Source organism: Corvus moneduloides, chromosome 6, assembly GCF_009650955.1.
Source record: "Corvus moneduloides isolate bCorMon1 chromosome 6, bCorMon1.pri, whole genome shotgun sequence".
In the NCBI taxonomy this organism is placed as follows: Eukaryota; Metazoa; Chordata; class Aves; order Passeriformes; family Corvidae; genus Corvus; species Corvus moneduloides.
Genome location: NC_045481.1, coordinates 38054351 through 38075509, shown reverse-complemented (window position 1 = coordinate 38075509; position 21159 = coordinate 38054351). Strand labels below are relative to the sequence as shown.

The window sequence follows — 21159 nt, the reverse complement described above, 5'->3', positions numbered from 1 at the left end:
AGTAGCCATTGACTCTCCACTGTAAGTATTTTTGCACTCTGAATATGTGGAATTGCATGGCAGTAGAAGGGAAGTGTCATCAGTCTACATGCACTGCTGCTAATTTGACACTGAGACACACCATTCTTGTGGAACTGCATTATATGCTCTAGAAAAGCTGACCTAGTCTTCATACATGTCTTTCTCATCTCTTCCCTGAGCACTTTTCATAACTGAATGCAGACAAAATTAATCAAGAATTGCTACGGCTGGAGAAGACAGCAAACTGCACTTGGGCAGATTGTCCTCATCCAAGGTGAGCATTAAAAGCTGTCAAGGCACTAGCAGACGCTCATGTGACACCATGTTGCAACAGACAGATACTGATAGCTTCCTTGTATGTGAAAGCTCACTGAAGGGAAATCACGTGAGGTTTTTTTGTTTTAAGAATCTTTTAAAGCTTAATTCTACCACACATCATCAGCAACAACTCTAAATTCCTTTTCCTGGCTTTCTTACTCAATCAAAGGGATATTCTGTGATTAGGATTCCACCAAGAAAGAGCATCTATATCTGATGTTTAACAGATGAATGACTAAAAGGAAATGGACTGCTCAGCCAATGTCATTTAAATACACCAGATAAGGGATTTAATTAGCACCTACAAAGATAAAATAAGTGTAAGTAATAATACTTAATAAGCTAAACTGGATAGGAAATGGAATAGGCTTGCCTGTCCCGTGAGTGGTTAAAGACCCTGATCTGCCCATGACGGTAGATGAACTTGGAAATCTGGTATGGCTTTAGGGAGATGTGAAATGGAGACCAAGTTTCCTGTCGCTCAAACAGCTCTGGGTGATTGCACACCTGTAAGGAAGAGAGCATGTCAAAAGCTGGGAGGAGTCAACTTGCAGCATCTACATCCCAAATCAACCGTGACCAATGATCACTAAAACTTTAGTATTGCTTAATATTGCATGGCCATTTTAGTGTATCAGTTCAAATTTGAATATGGCATCATACCCTTTCCTATTCACGTAACAGCTATTGCCTCTTCTTCTCAAGTGAATGGCTTCCTTCAACCAAACCAACCTTTGTAACCAAACAAGTCAGCAGATGCATGCACCATTTGGCTAACGCTCTTCTTCACCCAACATCATGCTACACTGCATCCGAAACACAACTGAGCTGCATGCAAGCTTGCTTGCCTATGCCAGAAATTTTTTTATATGGTGTTTTCTAGAAGCCATATTTTAGTTCTGTGCTAACAAATGATTATACTTCTCAAAAATTATTATTTAAAATAGCCTTACCTTCCTGAACTGCATGACTAGATTCATGAGACTACTAGTGGTGGTCTGTGCTTGCTGAGTAGTGCCCATTGATGACTGCAGGAGGTCATCAATAGAGATTTTGTTTTTCAGAGCTTGGTACAAGAGCTTCTGTCGACTTGTCTGCTGGCAGTACATAAGAATTTCAATCTGCAAAATGATAATGAAGATTTAGCCATTTATCTCTGAAATATTAATGTACATAAAGCTGAGAGAAACACCTTGAGAAAAACACAAGCTTTCTCAAAAAATACATTTATAGGCAGTTGCATTCAGATCTGCCTTTCAAGATCTAACTTGGAAAGGACTTAACTGATAGGGGGGTTTTGGACAGCTTAGGTAATGATGTAGGAGACAGACCTTTAAAAGTACAAGAACACAACTAAGTAAACACACAGATTCTTAAGAAGCTGTGAAAACATCACACCTCTGCAGCTGATCAGTTTAAAATCTGACTTCAATTCTACCATCCTACAGTTCCCCACTTAGAGCAGCGATAAGGAGTGTCAGCAGCCAACAACAGCGACGGGTGCATTGCACAACAACAGTGGCCGTGGGAAGTCCACTGAAATAAGCACATCAGAACAAACCAGATGTCTCTCAGCCAATGGTGCCAAAACCTGGGGACTGTTGGCAACAAGATCATCTAGTATTGCTAACATCTGCGTGAAATTAAGAGACTGATAAGAGAGAAGAATATGATGTTGCCACTGTGTATTTCTCACTCTGTACAGGCAAGCAAAAAAAAATTCCTAAACTCATGCCAAATCCTTCACAAAGACAACTGGAAATGTTTATCACCCAGTCATTGCTGTATCAATCTCCTTCATTGCCATTAGTGATACTTCTGTCAAGCTAACGATTCCATTTTTAACTGGTAACAAAATGCTTTCCCTAGAAAAGAAGTTTGTTAATTAGGGGTTCTTCAGTTACATTCAAATCTAATGACATTGCTGGGATGTGGGGTAAGAAAGCAAAGGTCCAAGAAAAGTCTACAGTGAAATTCCAGGTATGCAGACTGACAAACAAGTTAGCAAAAACCAGATAAGAGAACAGAGCCATGACAATACAGCTGTAATACTCATTCCAGAGAAATCCTTTTTCTCACCTTATCTGACAGTTCATTTTCCACATCCTTCTTGATTCTTCTCAACATGAAAGGCTTCAGGATCATGTGCAAGCGGGATAGCTGGTCTGAAATAAAGAGAAGGGGCAAGAAAGAACAATTACTTCATTAAGGAAGAAAATTATATGGTGTTTTACCACAAATGCAGTCCCTTACTGCTCAGCCATTTCCCCCCATGTGACTTCTTACAGCATAGAGTTGATACTTCTCTGTTGATTTTTTTTTTAATGAGTGCTGTGCTACACTGTTTTTCTATTCATTACACATGCAATACTACAGTGAGAAACACAAAATTTAACATAAACTATCAACAACAACCCAATAATGTTCCAATCCCATTATGCATCTTCAGCTTTAGATGCCATATCTCATAGAAAGTTAGCCATTGTTAGTTTGAAAAGGAAACAGATTCTTAATATAAAAATGACAGCAGTTACACACTGCACTCACTCTCATCAATGGCAGATTTGTTCTCTGCATGGCTCTCTATGTCCTTAGAAAACCACTCATTGAACTCCTCATGGGAATCAAACAGTGTTGGCATGATAAAATGCAGCAGGGCCCACAGCTAAAAGGAAAGGAGAAAACACTGGATCATCAAGTCATCCTACTGCGGACAAGGTAATTGGGGATTCCAAATCCTTGCAGCTCAAAATCGCTTTACTAGAACATGAGATATGGCAAAATTAAAAAAAACCCCAGCTGCATTCTCTTCCCACCTCCCCAAAAAATGCCACAAATATCAACTTAACAAAACCCCATTAGAAAGCAGTAAGAAACACAGCACAATTACTTCAGCCAACAAAAGGAAAAGTCACTACAATTAGCTTTCATCCTGTAATCTAAGTATTACTTCAAATATCTTTAGTTTTAGTTTTATTTGAATGTGTAGCAAGTTTCCATATTTTTCCCTCCCAGAGCTGATCTTACGTTTGTTTGCCAGTGGTTTGCTACAAGCAGGATCCCACAACCACACAAATACAACAAGTTTCTCAACTGTTCACATATACTTAGTATGTATTCTTGTTATAAAAAAAAAATCCACTCTTGTGAGCTTCCGAGTACCTCAGCCATTGTGTTCTGGATTGGGGTCCCAGTCAACAACAATCTGTTTCGACACTGGAACTGCAGTAGGATTTTCCAACGAACACTGATGAATAAAAGCAGGAAAAATCATTTCTAGAGAAAACTGTAGAATGATATGAAGCATAAGGTATTTTAAGACCAATTGCTTTCACTGAGTTTCCCAAATGAGCTTTGGAAGTCACTGGACAAAACTATTACAGCTGTTCCCCATTCTTTCAAAAGACAACTAGAGGAAAAAGCAGCCTTTTTCCAATTAAAAAAAAAAAAAAAAAGAAGAAAGAAGCATAATTTATTTTATTTTTCTAAGTACCTTTTTACTTATTTTTAAAACAAATGCTTACTAATAAAATCTCATTATCAGAATAATTAACTTTGCAAAAGAAACAGTTATTTTGAATCAGAATGTCATGTATTTTTCAGACTTTACAAGAGGAAATGTATAGGCTACTGTGGCAGGAGTGCTGAGCTATTCATTAAAATCCTCTTAGAGGGGTGGTTTCCCAAGAATGCTGAAGAGACAAACTTCAGTCAGAATGAGCCTACATCTAAAGCAGTCCTCAACTTACTGTGTACAGTGGCAACTTGGACAAAGGTTATGGGAAAGCAATTGCAAAAGTAAAGACGGACAAATCCATTACTTGAAAACAAACAGAAAATTTTCTGGCATAGAGTCTCATGACACAGATTGGGCTTTATTGCAGCCAACAGTATTCATGGGGTTCTGACCTTCATTCACGCCTGGAAGTGCCACTGAACAAGGAATCAAAACACTGCATTTAATGGAGCCAATATAAGCAATATAAGCTAAAGACTACAGACCATTCACCAGGTGGAATTTTGTGAGTAGTCAGGAGGGAAAGTGAACAGCGTTTCAGTGTTTTGTTTAACTCTCCTGTACTCTATACAAAGTTTCTGCTCCACAGCTATTTTTTAATTACATTCTATATATCTGGAAAATCTAAATGCAAAAAACGTAATGAATCAATCCAGTGTCAGAGAGTTATATAGATATTTAACTAGGTTAGGTACTTAAGGGATCTTATGTGTGTCAATCTTAACTTCTATAAGTTTATTTCCTCTTGATGCTTTCTTGATATTCCTCCAAGAGGCTGATGCAGAGAGAAGACTTTTGTTCCAGTTAGTTTATTACCTGGAGCTACTCTTGAGTGCTTGTGCTTCATCCAGCACCATATACTGCCACTTCACTCGCTGGAAATACTTCACATCCTGCACTACCAGCTGGTAACTGGTGATTACCACATGGAAAGGAGCATCCTGAGTATACAATGTCTTCTGTAACCACAAAAGGAGAAACAAATGCCCCACACAATGTGAATACACGGTCAAGAGTTCACTGTCATTTCAGAATTCTGTTTTACAATCTTCTCATTACTACTACACTTTCCTCAGCTGACTTTCTAAATTAATTATATCAGAGTTACTCAACTAGTGGACCTGGACTTCAGCCCTTGAACAATTTCAGACGCTTCTTAACATGCAAGACAAGACCCAGGTACTGAACCCTACAAAATGCTATTGTTAAGTCAGGAACAATCTGACAGGCCTGCAGGGATTCTGGATTATGGTACCCTGAGTTAGGTTACTCAAACAGAATAAACAGTCCTTGACACCAAAACTTCCTGCTTCATTTACAGAGCTCTAGTTCCTTCATCTCAGCTCCACACTGCATTGAATTGTCCTGTATGGTATTGCTGTTCAGCACAAGAGAAGTCTTCCACCTCATTATCTTAATGAAAATGCTACTACAGGGATGAAAAAACTCTGCATCCACACATCGTTTAGTTTGGTGACGTGTAGCAACAGGCTTTGGTTTACCCAGCACAGAGAAAGGTGGCCAAAGCACACGTTCATGCTGGTATTACCTGACTCCAGAACTTCCTGATCACCTTTCTATCATGAGGATTTCCCCAATAAGGTAGCACCTGCAACAGTAAAATAAATAGAAAGACATTATTTTCAAACAAAGACACCAGCTCTAAAATTTCATCATCTGTAGTCTACAAAGTGACATATCTCTTTCTCCAAAACAACAAAAAGGGAAATCATCTTTTTCACCACACAGAAAAACCAGAAAGCATTTAAAAATACTTTAAAACAGAGCATTCCAGGAAAATGTATCAAGCAACTTGTGGCCTGATCAAGCTATGCTGAGAATCTACAAATGCCCATTAGCATGTTATACCTTCTAGCTAGGCTTTTCTAAAAGTTAAAAATTATACTTCGCTTATGTAAGAAAGAGGTCTGCACTTAACTGCTACAGTTAAACTTAGAGGACTAGAGGGCTTGTTGTCCTGTTTAACAACCCCGTACTTTGTATTTCAGAACTGACCCCAAAAACCTGAGATGAAGTTAAAATGTCTGGCCTGGATATATTTAATATAAGAATTTTAAAAGCAAGCACTACTGCCAGAGAAATCTGTTAAACTATCTACCGTTCAAAATGTCATGGGTCCTATTAACTCAGACCTCTGCAGAGCATCGATTCCTGCCACTGGTTAATAACATTGTACTGCCATCTCCTGCCTGATGGAAGGACTACAGTCAGCTAACACTGGGAGGTCTGGGAGGGAGGAAGAATGCTGCTTTCTGAGGCGGTAAAAAGTCCTACAGCTTCAACTGACAGGTTCCAAAAGCCTTTAATCGAATATTCTTCCTACTGTTCTAAAATAAGGATGCTTGCAAAAAAACCAGATGGATCGAGAAGTGATTTGTCTTTTAGTTTACATATTCTGCCATGGACATAAATTCACTGTGATTTACTACAAGCAAAACTGACTGCACACTTCTGTTTGATTAGAGGCAGAAAAAAAAAATGGTTGAAGAAGATTGATTGAAGTTGTAAACATGTGACAGTAAGTTTAGAGAATTTCTTTTTAAAACATGTTTTGTTCCCTGAATGGGGTGAACATTGGCATGCAGTAAGATCAGCATGTGAAAGAACAGCTATACAATGATATAAACAGTTTGGGGTTTAAGTCAAAAAAGAGAAAACTATCTTTTCACAAGCATCCTGACTGCATTTTTCAAACATTTTCTGTATTTCATTCCTGAGAAGGAGAAAGCATAAACAGTTGCTTGCCTATTCTATATAACGAACTGATCAAAGGAAGTGAGAGAAAGTATATAGAATGTCCAACAGCTCTCAAGTTTTCTAATCAAGAGCCCCTATTATTTTGGGCTATGAAAATACATGAACAGATTATTTTTAGGTTGTTTTGGGGTTTTTTTTCTGAGTACCTCCTCAATAACAGAAGTGTTTGTATTTCTTCGTTAGTTGCTTCAAAGGCTCAATAATGCCATTTTATTCCAAAATATAAGTCACTTGAATAATCCAGTACTGAACTGTGCTCTAGCACAACTTCTCCTCATGCAGATACCTCAAACTATACACACCCTCAACCAACAAAAGTCTCATGAGGGATCTCTCTACTTGGTAAAAGCTAACTCCTTTAACACTGCCCTGCCCCAGATCAAGAAATCAAATATCACCTATAGTAATACTTTCAAGTTTTTTTTCCTGCACTTATTTAAGTAGCCAAGACATTCAAACAATTAGCCTGATGTTACTGGTATACTGGTTGCTCATAACTAGGCGTCTTCTACTGTTTTCTGTAAAAAGGAAAATCTGATGTTTAAAAAGAACCCAATCAAGACTTCTTCATATCAAAGGTTACTGTGTTAACAACCCAAATACTTAAACTGTGATCTGTTCCTCTTCGCAGGTGTAACTGCAACTTCTGACGCTTTTGTCTATCATGAATTCTGGAATTCCAGCACTGTTTTAGCAGTACACATTTATTTTCAAATTTTCCTTTGCAACACTTCAACGTTTTCCAGTGGGAGACAGGTAAGCAGCTTGTTTTTCAGTAACTGGTAGTTCCTTGCTTTCTAATTTACTATTTACTATTTCTATTTACTATGTTTTCGCATTCACAATATACCTGAAAAACTCAATTTGTTTTCTTCTAATCTTTTTGTTCTTATCTATTTGTGCTTCATTTCTCTCCTTTTTGTTATTAACTTGTATGTCCATGGTTGTTCTGTTTTTCTGTAACAACTACATTTTGCCTCCCTCTCACCTGTTTAGAGTTTGTTCACATACAATCTTTATCTGACTCAAATTCATATGAATAACTGAAAACACAGCTCTAACCCTAAAGACATTATATAGAACTTGGTATGTAATTCCTGGTTCTGCTGCCAGACCCATATGTTAAAATTATACATCCACTTGCTGACCTACTACAATTCCTTACTGAGAAGGTGTCTTTAAGCTGATGCATAATGAAAATCATGTGATTAAAGTAAGAATATTTTTAAGCCCTAGATAACTGAACACTCCAGAAAAAAACAGGATGATGGAAAAAAATATCAGAAACAGGCTCATTACAGAGTTTCATATTCCAAGGTCAGTAAGCACCCAGATGTGACACAGAACTCAGGAGAACAAAACGGTTTGCTCTTGAGAAAACAGAAAGAACTTCCTTGGACACGTTTATTACCTTAAATTTAGGTACAAATCTGGCAAACTCCTGGTGCCAGTTGTTCAGTGTAGAGGCAGGTGAAATTATTAAAAAAGGTCCCCAGATATTCTCCCTCTGGAAAAAACACATAAAAAATTAAATTAAAAAAAAGTAATTGAACGGAACTGATATAGAGATGGTTTGATAGGGCTTTACATCTACTGAATGACAGTGGCTACACAAGAGGGAACTGTATGCAACCTAGCAAAACTCTCCCAGCACAGCAGGGTGATACAAAATCAGAGCAGATCTAATGTTTAACCAAGACTTATTTCATAACAGTGAAGTTGTTCCCAGAACAAACTCCTTTGTTTCTGAGAGTGGCCACCTTCACGTTACAAACAGCCCCTGTCATATTCATAAGGAAAAGAACTTCAGATGGCATTGAAAAGCTTTGCTCTGCCACATCACACATTACAATACCCTCTGGTGAACAACTGAGCTGATCCATTAATATATTAGCAGTTACAAGCTTGCCCTCATAAGGGAGAGGCAGGAAAAATAAAGCTGTGTGTAACCTTCCAAAAACCTCAAGGTGCAGTGTCACAGGGAGACAAGCTTATCTTCTTATTCCTTCCACAGAGATGAGCTTAAGAGCCTTCAGCTCTGCATACCTTTACAGTATTTTGGCCAACACTACCAGGAACATAAAGAAATGCACACAATTGTTACTTGGTCACTAGTGCAGCTAATTTTGCTTCTAGTATCCCTTCATTGATATGTCCTACCTAGGGCAACTGACTTGATTGCAGCCAACCTTTATTTTTTTGAAATAAATGTACATATTTCTGCATGAAGAAGCAAGTTCCTGTTGCTTACTTTGTTTTGTTTGTCTGCCCTGGCACAGAAGAATCACTATGCTTCCTAAAAAACCCCACTGAAATATGGAAATTAATGCTAATTGTCATGAAGCTCAGAATTTGAGCCCTTTGATATATAAAACTCAGTGAACCATCAAGTGTACAACTTGTTCTCTCCTGAGGCTTTTATATTCAGTGCAAGTGAGAAGATAATACTCTCTGAATAAATGAAAACTCTGAAGTACAGACATACACACATATTTACAACTATTTCAATGGCTCACTTGAAAACAATGTATACAACACTTTTTAAGACATTTAAGCTTTGTAATCCAAAATTCATTTCCAACATGTGAAAAGTATGCATCTTCTATTGAGCAGACTACCCAGGAACAAGCTATAATCCACCTACCTCAGCCAGATGTGCAAGGAGAGCAATACTTTGTACTGTTTTACCCAGACCCATTTCATCTGCCAGGATTCCATTGATGCCCTGCAAAAGATCCATAAATAAACACCTTCACTTTACTACTTTTTAATCCACAAAGGACTGGCAGAACAGCTGCCACTAGATTTAGTGGGAACAGCCCCACTGTAACAACTCTGACACTCCAAAACTTTATCATCTCTTACATCTGCTCCTGAGAGGTAATTGGTCTCAACTGTATTTCTTTCATCCCTCAGTCCAATTCCTCCCCTAAGCCTCTCTGCACTTCATGATCCCATAGTGACCCAGGCACACTCATAAGGACAAGACTGCCTGCAGTTTACCAGCTGACCCAAGCCTGAAACAGTACACAATTCCAAACAGCAAAAGTCTCCTCCATGTATGATCTAAGTGATGAACAGTTGTACAAACCACACAAGAATACTGAACTCAATGCTCCATTCAAAGCTGTTATGTTCTAAATAATCAAGAACACTGGCATGCGGCCTACCTAGTATTTTCCTTTCTTCCAAATACATTAAAGATCAACTATAAACAGTCTATTTTTAAAAACAGGACATTCTTTTGGCCAACGTTACTCTACTGACTTAAATAATCCCAGAAGTTTTAAAAATTTGCAAGATGTACTAACATACCTGCTCATATAGGTTGGCCAGCCAATTCATGCCTTTCAGTTGGTAACCTTTCAGTTTTCCATTGAAAATGGTAGGCTGTGGAATGTCTTCTCCTGCTCGAATAGATGGGTTTGCCAAACTGTAACTCTCTCCAAATCCAGTACCAGACTTGTTAGCAGCCCGTAGAGCAGCTGCCCGGCTCTCCTTTGCATCTTCATCAAATGATCTGGTCTAAACAGGAAGAGGAAGGTATGCATAAGATGGTGAATACATTACCTTATCAAGAAACTGTAAAGCAAAAGGCTTTACAACTCACATTAAGACACAATACTCACCAGAAACCATGAAAAAATGAGCCTGTTCCTATAAGCCCAATCTTTATACTCTGGTTTTCTACTTGTTTAGCACAAAATGAATTAAATTCAAATCTGGCCCCCAGGATTAATCTATTTGACTTGGCTGCTATGAAAGATCCTGGTACTTTGGCCTCTGCCAATTACTTTGCTTTCTCTTCTACTTCATGGATCCAAAAAATACATACCCGGGCCTGATGAATCTGGTAAGCATCCTCAGCATTCTTCAGAGCTTGGGCCTTGTAATAGTTGCTATCTGAAAATAACACACCCATGTTAGAGCTCTGCAGCAGTAACCACCCAAACACGCAGATAAATCCCAGTATTTGCAGTAGTCCTTCTTGCAGAGAAGGATGTTGTGCTTAAAATTGTTAAGTTTGCACCATAACACAGTACAGTAAATTTCAAAAGAGTGCAAGGAAAGGACTATAAATGAATCACTTACCATAATCTTCTTGGGTGATGTTGACCACTACTCCTCCACCAATATCGATCTGCCTTTGGGTAGAGCTGTCCTCCAGTTTGCGCAGGATTTCCTCCTGTATCCCATCGTGTCCAATATCTCGTTTACGACTCATAAAATGGGCATATAATTCAGTTTGTGTAATCAGGAAGTTAAGTTTTCGCTGCTGTCTCTTAGCCTAAGAGCATTTACCGAAAACAGATGAAGGGGAAAAAAAGACAGGACAACAGTTCAATGTTTAAAATATAATTAAACAAAAGAAATTCATCTAATAATGTATCAACAACTAATCTATCTAGATTATATTAAACACACCACTGTGCTAAGTGCTACATTACTAGTTGCACATAAGAACACTGACCACCTCCATAAATATCTGTATTAAAATATAAAATTGTTGTAAATAAAAAATTCTTTTAAATTCAGTAATCATGACAAAAAACCATAATAAAAGAAAACTCAAATGTTTTGTTTACACTGAAGAACTAAAATATCAACAATAAATAGCAGGATTTTAGCGCTTTATAGTACAAGAACTCAGCAGTTAAGAAATGCTCTCATGGCAACCTGACTCCCACATTCCGTTACTTATTAGTAGAGGGAATTATGGTAGTACACATGAAATACATCAATAGGTACTACAGTTGAGATATTATCATCACTCAGCATTCAGCAAGACATTGCAGAAGCTCTGTTCACCCTTAGGCTCTGGCAAAAAATGCAACAGTTAAAATTTGTCTATTAATCTAAGTGAGCAGAAAACTTCACAAAATGCTTATGAATTTGCAAGAATAAGAGGAACATAATAAATACAAGCATAATTTAAGCATAAAACTAAATATAAGGCATTCTAAAGATTCAACCTTTCCTCATATAAGGTATACCCATATAAAGTAACAACCTCAGATTCACTAGAGAGCTTTTACAAGGAAACTTTCATAAATTCAATCCCTTTTACTCTGTAATGGAGTTCAGGAAGTTGTCAGTTGGCCAACAAAAAAGCAAGCACAGAAAAATTCTGTGACCCATACATAAATGGCAGTATCAGTTTACAGCAGTGGAAAAAAAGGACCAGAAAAAAATTCAATGTCAATGAAAAAGTGTCTTCCCTTCTGGACCCAGAAAGATGAACAAACCATCACAAAACATTGGCCCTTACCAACATTGAGCTGTGTATGTCTGTGAGACATGCACTGCTTCTCTAATTCCTTCCTCAATTTCACTCAATTATAAAGAATTTATGCAGTTTGAAGGTGTTTTTTTAATTACCTCTTGCTAACATTAGAAGAATTACGTAAAGAAAAAGAAGATGGCAGAAGAAATATGTGGAATAACACTGAAACAGAACAAATAACTGAATTTCATGGCTTGGATTTAGAAACTCAAATTATCTAGTCACTTCTGTGTCTCCTCAGCAGATTAATTATCAGCAATCTGTTATTTTGCTATACCTCTCTCATCTCCTCATCCAGCTTGCGTTGCTCCAGAGCCTCCTTCTCAGCTCGTTTCCGATGCTCTTTTTCCACCTTTTCATACTTTTTCCAATAGAGAAGCATCTCCTTGGTGAGACGACGTGCTCGTGGTAGAGTTTCCTTACAGTTTTTCTGGGCTTGGATAGCAGCTCTACGTACCTCCCTCATGCACTGGTGGGCAAGCTAGACAGGAATAAGATTTGGAAACAGTGGTAAAATGGGCAGATTGTAAAGAAAGCCAGCAATAAACTTATCAGGATTTAATTACAACCAAGTCTGATCCTTCAAAAGAGAAAAAACTGTGATACTTTACTCAGCAGCAATGCTTCTGAAATGGCATGAGAGAATATGATCTTCCAAAAAAATGCTGAGATGATGGAGAAGACAAAACCTGAAGGCAGTTTCAGCATGGCATAATACTTAAAAGACTCATCTGAAGGATAGGTCCTTGAAAGGGACTCAGAAGAACAAAATTCAAGTCTTGCCTACAGCTCTGACTCACCTATTTTTTGACACTTTCCCAGAGTTATTTTTCTCACTTTTCAATAAGAATATACTTAATCCTGCAATAGCAGTATTGGTGGAACACAATGCTGTTCACATTAATACAAAGAAAAGTGAGGGAGCATTCTACAGTCTTGCTACCATTTCACAAAAAAACATAAGAAAATGCAATTTCTGTTCTAGTATAAATAAATTGATGTCATTGTCATAACGGTAAAAATTGCTGGGTTTTTTTGTTGTTTGTGACAGATTATTTTCCGCCCCTAAAATTTGCACATCAACAATTCTAACACAGATTTCAAATGATAATATGAAGGGGAAAAAAAGCGGAATTTTAAAATCTGTTAAGTCCTACAACCAAGTTCCTTAAACATACACCAGCGAGTCCCATTTTCTGCATCCCATACAAAGAAAATGCTCCCTCTCTCAATAATGTATACACAGAACAGGAAATTTCCCACATCACCTTGTCTCTAACAATTCACAGTCATATACTTGATTACCTTTTTCATCATTAGCCATAGGAATGAATCAGACACTTGAGCATAACACTTGAAGAATGCTCAGAAAACTATTACCAAGTATTTGTAAGCAATGTTTTCTAGGTACAAACAATGCCGCTTCTCAGAGAAGACGGATGAGAAGATGGATTGCTTTTGCAACTACTTAAGCCAAAAACTGCTTTATTTTTAATCTCAGGTCCTCTATATATTTATCTAAATTAAAGCACTTAATATTCCAAGAGCCCCTTTGATTTCAACCAGAATGCTTAAAGCCAGCAAGCTTTAGATAGTGAATAGACGGGCAGCTCAAAAGTCAAAGTGCACCAAAGCCACTAATGTACAGTATGAAAAATCAGTAAATTTAAAACTTACAAACTAAATCTTTTAAAAGCCAGAAAGCTCTCATGAAGAGAACTCATGTTGCTTGTTTCATCTGTTGCTTATGAAACAAGACAAAACGACACACCTAAAAAATTAAAAGCCCTATAATAAATGACAATTACTTGTATACAATGCTTTCTTCTACACTGCCCTGCTAGTATAGTCAGTATTGTAAGAAACAGAAGAAACATAAAGAGGTTACAGTTTGCTTATTATATGCAGTACAAGTAACAATATGAAACTAAACACCACCTACCTTTTTGCTGTTGGTAAGGAAGAGGTTGCGGGCTGAAGCTTTCTGTTTGTATGCCTGTAAAAGAACACCATTTGTAAATGAGTTAAAGGGTAATGGTTTCACAGTATTTTAAAAGATCGCTATCTAGTCCTCAATAGGTACATGTGTCAACTTCAGTCATGCACAGTTTTATAACTGAGAATAGGTATTGTAAGTATTCTTCATTTTGACTGAAACAGCTTTTCATCCTTAAATTACTGAAGGCATACATAAATGTATTCCCTCAAATCCTGGAGGAAGCATGCAAAACACCTCCTTTTTCACAATTGTTTCTTTAATTACTACTATTGCAAAGCAGGGTTCTCCCATTTTTATCACTGAAGCAAACAATATTTTCCACTCTTCTCCAAAGACATTAAGAATTAATGTAGATCATGTTCTTCACATGATCAAAATCAGTCTTTCGAAAAAATACAGTCTATCTCACTGTACATATCCTTTGTTTGGCTTTTAAGTTCATAAAGGATGATACAGTCATGACTTGCTTTAACTTCCTAGAATTCAAAGTCTGTTAACTGTGAACTCCAAAGAGCAGGTTCTAAGGTCCACTCTGACCATCTCAGAAAATTATCAACAGTGAACCCAGCTTTCTATTTCAAATGTGCCTGAAGCTTGTCCTGTAAACAATACAATACAATAGCTTGTTTCTGAGGTAAGGTTTGAAAAATACAGGTGATATGACTGAAACACTCCTTTCCTGAACTTTATGGTAAACCTAGATACTGGTTTGCTCTAGACTGCCATCCTGCAGATCAGTGTGAGCACCTGCTAGAGCTTACTGCACTTTTCATTGCCAAGGGTTGAATAGCCACGGCAAAACACTGCATGATCCATTTAGATACCACTGGTGATATTTCAGCCACACATTGCTTATGGATTACAGAATTCCAGTTGGGTCATTAACGACCAACAGAAAAACCAGGTCTCACTTTACTCTGTTTTTCTAAGTGCCAACTCCCCACTAAGTTAATTTTCTATTTCACTTTCTTGTATCATCACTGATCTACTGCCATTATCCAAGCTCACCTTTGGCAACTCCTTTTTAACAATGCTAAGCCACACTTTCCGCCGACGTGCATTAAGTTGCTCAATAGAAAAATGCTTTTTCTTGGACCCAGGTGGTGGTGTATCATGGGAAAACTTGGCAAAAACTTTGGTCTGGTGATGGTGGCGTCGTGGTGACTCCTCTGACGAGAGTTCTTCATCCCGTCTCCTCTTTTTCTTTACTTTTTTCAACTTGCCTGCATGGCAACAACAATCATAAAAATACATTTCTATTTTTTGGGCACATTTAGTCAGGCATCTTTCCTGAGTAAACTCTTCTAGTCAATTTATATGTGGAACCAACAAAAAAGCTGAACTTATCCATGTTTGCCAATTCTGGTACAATTCATTTATACTATTAGATATTTCCTCACTACTTTATAATGGAAATATTTTCCTGGTTAATAGATGGGTGAAATGAAATTACTTCCACCCAGGGAAACATGCTTTGAGAGTTAAAATATCTAGAACTTGGTGCAATGTTTCTTGCTTTGTGGCAAAATTCTACTTAAAGCTATGTAAAGGTAAGACATTTAAAAGTGACAACATTATCATTTGGTACCATAAGCCTCAAAGCAAACTTCTTAGCGAAGAGAAGAAAGCATTGAAAGAGACTGGCATGTTGTCATGTCATACCAGCCTTCAGACGAAACTGATACTGGTATCAGATATTAAAAATATTCACTGTGAGTATGCAAAATTATGGATGCTGCAAGATCAGTGGAGAAAAAAATCACCACAGTTAAAGGAATTTGCAAAAAGAAAGGAAGACAGCCTGAAATAACCCCTTTAAAACACAGCTCAAAGTAAAGTCCTTGCAGTAAGAGAGTTCACCTTACACTGACAGTTCATAGCCTTCTCTACTTCCTTGCAGATTTACAACTACTGCCAGCCCAAACAAGAGAGGAAACTGTACTTCCTGGCAAAGTGCATCTCAGAAACTCCAGTTGTTACATCAGAGATATAATTCTATTTTAACCCATATCAAACATCAATTCCAAGTTCCCTCTATTTTCCAGAAAACACTCTCACTCCCTGTAACTTCCTGTTCACTAGAACTACATATTCAGGAAAAACTGCAGCAGGTACTGGGTAAGTTCTCACATTTTTCAAGGACCTACTGCGCTTTCAAAAAACTCTCGAGTAAACGGACCGTGATATGAAACAGTTATTTATGGATTCCAAACCACTGAATAAGGTTCACAAAGAAAATCTTAAGCCCTGAACTCTCCAGTCACACACCTTTTTTCCACCCTAGCTTTCTAGAAGCCAGACAATAAAGCACAATATTTTCTGAAGACATTTTTCTTTGTCAGAACTTGGTATTCCCCTGCAAAACCCACAAGTTTTGAACATCTATGTTTAATCAAAGGAAATTATGCAGGAAAGAAGTTAAATCACAGCAGCAATTTCAAAACATGAGGTTAGTGACTTTACCTTTTATTTTTTTCTCTTCTTTAAACTTCTTTTTCTTAGGCCCTAGCAGGTGGCGCTGCTGCTCATAGTAGGGGTCGTAGGTAGAGAGTAGCCCCGCGCTGTAGTACTGGTACTGCTGCAACTGAAGGGTGAAAGTGAGCACGTAACAATGACAGTCCCTAAACAAGCTCAGATCCTGAACATAAATAAGAGATCAGGAAATATGCAGTTCTCCATATTTTGCATTTGTTATCAGCATCAGAGTGTCTGAAGTGAAACCACTGCTCCCAGGGGTGGCCTCCAAGTTCTGCACAGGGAACCAAGCCCACCCAGTTAAGTAGGAGGGAAGAGCAGGCAGTGAAGGTTGCACTTCCAAAACATACTGCTCTGTCTTTTCCACACAGGTGCTGCCCAGCAAGACAACACATTACATGGACAAAACAAAAAAACTAGTATTTGTTTTGCTTGCATTCCCAAATTAAATACATGTTCTGCTTTATCATTCCAAAGGATGTAAAAGGACAGGTTTAAAGAAAAGGCATTTAAAAGATTTCCACAACGACAAAAAACTTGAACACTCAGACCGTCAAGTAAAAATATAGCTGCCTCAGCACTTTTTCCCATAAATGATCGAAAAAGCCAGTATATTACCAGCATTATTCAAATGAAGTATTGAAGAATTCCACACAGGTTACATATAAAAAGGCAAATTAAAGACAGTACAGCTCAGAAATTAACTGTTTAAAACCTAAGCATACTTTTAAGTTAATAGAAGATTTTTGAAAAGTGAGACCATGAGCGCAAACAAACTTTCTGAGATACGTTTCCCCCCACAACTCTGTACTGCTGATCTGACAATACACTGGTTACTTTCACAGGGTATTATTTCTTGCTAGTCTGGAAATTAATATTTGTGTAAAATCTAACAAAATTATAACCTGTGTAAAAATTTGGTGTATGAATATTCGTGTAGCTATCAAGTATTTCAAGAAACTAACACAATATTGGTTCAGAGCTTCACAAGTAAACAAAGGAAAGAAGCAGAGAGAAGCAAAGAGCTGTGCAGGAAAATATTTCTTCACTCTTCTGGAGAAATTTGAAAAGAAGATAAAACAGGAAGACAAATTTTAACTTCAGGCACATACTCTGATAACAGAATAGGATAACCTCCTTCATCTAAGACTTTCTGCTGCAATTCAAATCAGCAGCGAAAATTTCTGCAAGAACCCTTATAGTTTGAAGAAATATATTATTAGAATCAAAGCAGCTACAGAATTTGGCTTAATATTAAGAAAAATGCAAAAGTGCAGCAGGCTATTTTCTTCTAAGGCAAAGAAGGAGAATATAAGAAGAAAATCCAAAACAAAAAAAAAAGGTAAAAAAGAAAGAGTAAAGTAAAACCTCAAATCATGACAGAAAACAAGGTAGAAAACACCCTTTCAAGATTGTAAACACCACCTTACTATTCATCATTTCAGTGATGATATAAATACACTTGAATAGCAGTTACTACCTGTATTAGAATTTAACCTGCAGCATCTCAGTTTTCACATATATTTTGTATATGTTATCCAAATCTTGCATTCTGACACCCAGTATTTGCCCTAGTGACTGGGACTGAGCACTGTTGAAGTTATATATAACATGTGCCAGTACTGACAGACTTGCAGCATCTTTCATTCTATGTATGTAATTGATTAAATAACCCTTGTCTAAAAGTGATGTTAGACAGTTACTGTCTACCAAATAAAAGTGTATTCTCCAGTCCCTGAAATGAGTTTTGATAAAAATGTAAGAGCAATTAAAATAATGCATTTAAAGGAAAGAATAAAAATCAATGAAATGTAAAAATTCTGGATTTTTACCTCTTTGTCTTTGCTATATTTACTTTGATGCAATTTCTTATACTTGTGTAATCGCAGCATATTGTGAAGTTCCTCCCTCGAAAGGGAAAATTCTTCTTCCTCCTCTCCATCCTCATCACTCGGTGAATCTGTGTCACTGGAATCATCACTCAGAAGGATACTCTAGCAAGAATAAATGGGAATTAATTTAACAATCCCAAGTCTCTGTACTGAATTGTTTATTAATGCAAAACACTCTTGAGCCTTTACCTAATAAAGGAGTGTGGCCCAACAATGATACATAGCACTTACAAAGTGTCTTCCATCTAAAATGACTCAGAAAAGAGTTTTCTGAGGAGCAGACCTGTGTAGCAGTGAATTCAATACACATTTTCTGATTTGCAGGAAAGTAGTTTTCTGTTAGTTTGTGACAGTTACATCATTTTAGTCCACTTTGTTTGTTTGTGGTCTCAGAAAAGCAGCAGTGAGAAAAGCCAGGATAACAGTACGGGCATTTTGTGATGTGTGGTTTGCAGGTGCTTCCCTACCCCATTTGTAGTTTGTCCCGCTATTCTACCACTTCTATCTGCATCAGTTTTTGCAAGTCTGGCTCGTTTGACCTCTTGGCAACCTCATGTTTTTGCTAACCTGAGATGGCTACAATACAGTGAAAATGCAAAGATGGCATAAAGCCACCATTCCACTCTCTTTTGCCATCCTCACTTTGAGACCTTGTACTTACCGAGCGCAATTTAAAAACAATTTTCAGATGAGTCCCAAATCACCATTTAATAAATTATATAACAGATTAGTTTAATTTAGACAGTGTACTAAAATTAATTCAGGTTCTGAATGTATACTCACTGCCAAGTCTGCCACTAAACTGCATTCCCAGGTGACACTCAAGATGATCTGCTCCATAACCTTTCATGGCACCAAGGACAGGCTGACAGCTCTGTAGTTCCCGAGATCCTCCTGCCAGCTTTTCTTGCAAATAGGTGTCATGTTTGCAAACTTTCAGTCAACTGGGACCTCCCTGGTTAGCCAGGACTGCTCATAAATGACTAAGAATGGCTAGATGTGTAACTACTCACAGATTCCAATAGCTGCATTTCTTTCCAATATTCTTACCTTCAGCCACTTTCTGCTTTTCTTCAGTTTGGAAAAATTATACAAGCTCCCTTTTTCAGACTTTGGTTCTGTTTAGAGAAAAAATAAAAAATAAAGTTCTTAAGAAATAATGCTTTTCCATCCTAACCTAAAGAAAGCAGAGATTCAACCTACTACATGCCTACCTGGCTGGAGTACTCCATTCAGGGAATGTGTGTTCAGCGTCCCAGAATTCCCTGCTCCAGAAGGCTCTCCAAGCAAGGTGTTTGGAGGCTCTTCCTTAACTTGCATCAGGGGATCCCCAGACTGAGGCAGCAAAGGATTGTCATCCAATCCATCTTCACTCTCATCACTGCAAGAAGATCCATAATACAGTGACAATGACAGGAAAATACTCAAAAGATGCCCATCCAACTTTCTTACATGTGGGCACTTGTCTAAAGGTTTGAGAATTGAGACAGCTTCAGATGTAATTTCACACATCAGAAATATTGCTGTCAATAATTTCCTATTAACCCCTTAGCAATAGTTAATCATCAGATCAGCCTGGCTATACTATCAAACCGTACCTCCAGTCTTTAACTAGGTATCTAGTTTTAGAAGCATGAACTAAGCAAGTCAAACCAAAGCACAATATTGTCATACTCATTGGGACATGTGAGACCCTTGTGAGGGTCTTATTACATGCTTGTAAATATACCTGTTATCTGTTGCCCATTCAGTTACCAGTTCTGTAACTCTACAATTCCAATGAAATTAAATATGTAATTGTTTTGGGACAGAAACATACCTTGATGATGCCTCATTGCAACAATTTACACAAAAATTCTGCATCTGACAATAGTCTTTCTATTTTCTTTATGACCAAAGGCTGTGTCACTGAAAGTCTACTTAGGGTTTCCTCATCCTACTTTTTGCAGACAAAGAGAGTTTTGGCCACTCAGCTACAAAAAAGAGCTTTAAAACATTGTGCTAATTCATACACGAGCTGGTAACACACTGTATTATCACTATGAACCGAGAGAAGCACAGTTCAAAATCTTTCATACAATCACAAAATATCCCAAGTTGGAAGGGACCCACAAAAATCATGAAGTCCAGCTCCTGGCCCAGCACAGGAATCACACCAAGAATCACACCATGCGCCTGAGAATGTTGTCCAAATGCTACTTGAACTCTGTCAGGCTGGTGCTGTGACCACTTCCCTGGAGAGCCAGCTCCAGCGCCCAATCACCCTCTGGATAGAGAACCAGAGTGGTGGTGCATTTCCTAATAAACCACCTAAATCTCTCCTGATAAAACTCCACGTTATTCCCTCAGGTCCTGTCAGTGGTCATCACAGAGAAGAAACAGAAAAGCTTTGTTTCAGAACTCAAAGCTAATGCTAGATTTATTATTAAATTTAATAGCATTTTTTAGATTTCCTCTTCTCTAGGCTGAACAATCCAAGTGACCTCTCCTCCTTTAAAGCAGAAGAGTTTCTAATGAACAAATCACTAATAAATTCTTAATATGGTATTGGCTGGGAACAATATAATAAAAATGCCTGTCTTTCCTTTGCATTCCCAAGGGAAAGTGGAAAAGCTTTTGGTACCTGGATATACTCCTGTTAAAGATGGCAGACGTCTGTCGTAAGAACTGATCCAGTTGCAGAGCTTTTTCCAGGTATTGCAGATAGAGGGGTTTTGCCAGCTCTGAGCAGCTGCCATCCTCCCTAGCACCTAGCTCTGAGGCCATAGAACAAACTTCTCCTCATGCACAGGTGCCTCTGAACACACAGCTGTAAAAAGAAACAACGGCCATCAGCAACACAACTCCTCTGAAAGGAGCAAACTTGGGGAGCAGA

The 21159-nt window shown here is 37.8% G+C and overlaps 1 protein-coding gene across 1 annotated transcript in view; it reads right to left on the bottom strand.

Moving 5' to 3' along the window:
* The window catches only part of INO80 (INO80 complex ATPase subunit), a 57973-nt gene that overhangs the window by 34820 nt on the left and 1994 nt on the right, over positions 1-21159 (bottom strand). The window contains exons 2-21 of the mRNA XM_032111446.1: positions 20908-21093; positions 19499-19665; positions 19335-19402; positions 18225-18386; positions 16381-16501; positions 14926-15140; positions 13861-13914; positions 12196-12399; positions 10727-10922; positions 10470-10537; positions 9950-10159; positions 9279-9359; positions 8046-8141; positions 5406-5465; positions 4673-4815; positions 3502-3586; positions 2887-3004; positions 2419-2504; positions 1293-1460; positions 713-846 (exon numbers count right to left, since the gene is read on the bottom strand). Of these exons, the coding sequence (XP_031967337.1) occupies positions 713-846; positions 1293-1460; positions 2419-2504; positions 2887-3004; positions 3502-3586; positions 4673-4815; positions 5406-5465; positions 8046-8141; positions 9279-9359; positions 9950-10159; positions 10470-10537; positions 10727-10922; positions 12196-12399; positions 13861-13914; positions 14926-15140; positions 16381-16501; positions 18225-18386; positions 19335-19402; positions 19499-19665; positions 20908-21050 (2579 nt within the window). The 5' untranslated portion in view covers positions 21051-21093. The remainder of the gene's footprint in view (positions 1-712; positions 847-1292; positions 1461-2418; positions 2505-2886; positions 3005-3501; positions 3587-4672; positions 4816-5405; positions 5466-8045; positions 8142-9278; positions 9360-9949; positions 10160-10469; positions 10538-10726; positions 10923-12195; positions 12400-13860; positions 13915-14925; positions 15141-16380; positions 16502-18224; positions 18387-19334; positions 19403-19498; positions 19666-20907; positions 21094-21159) is intronic.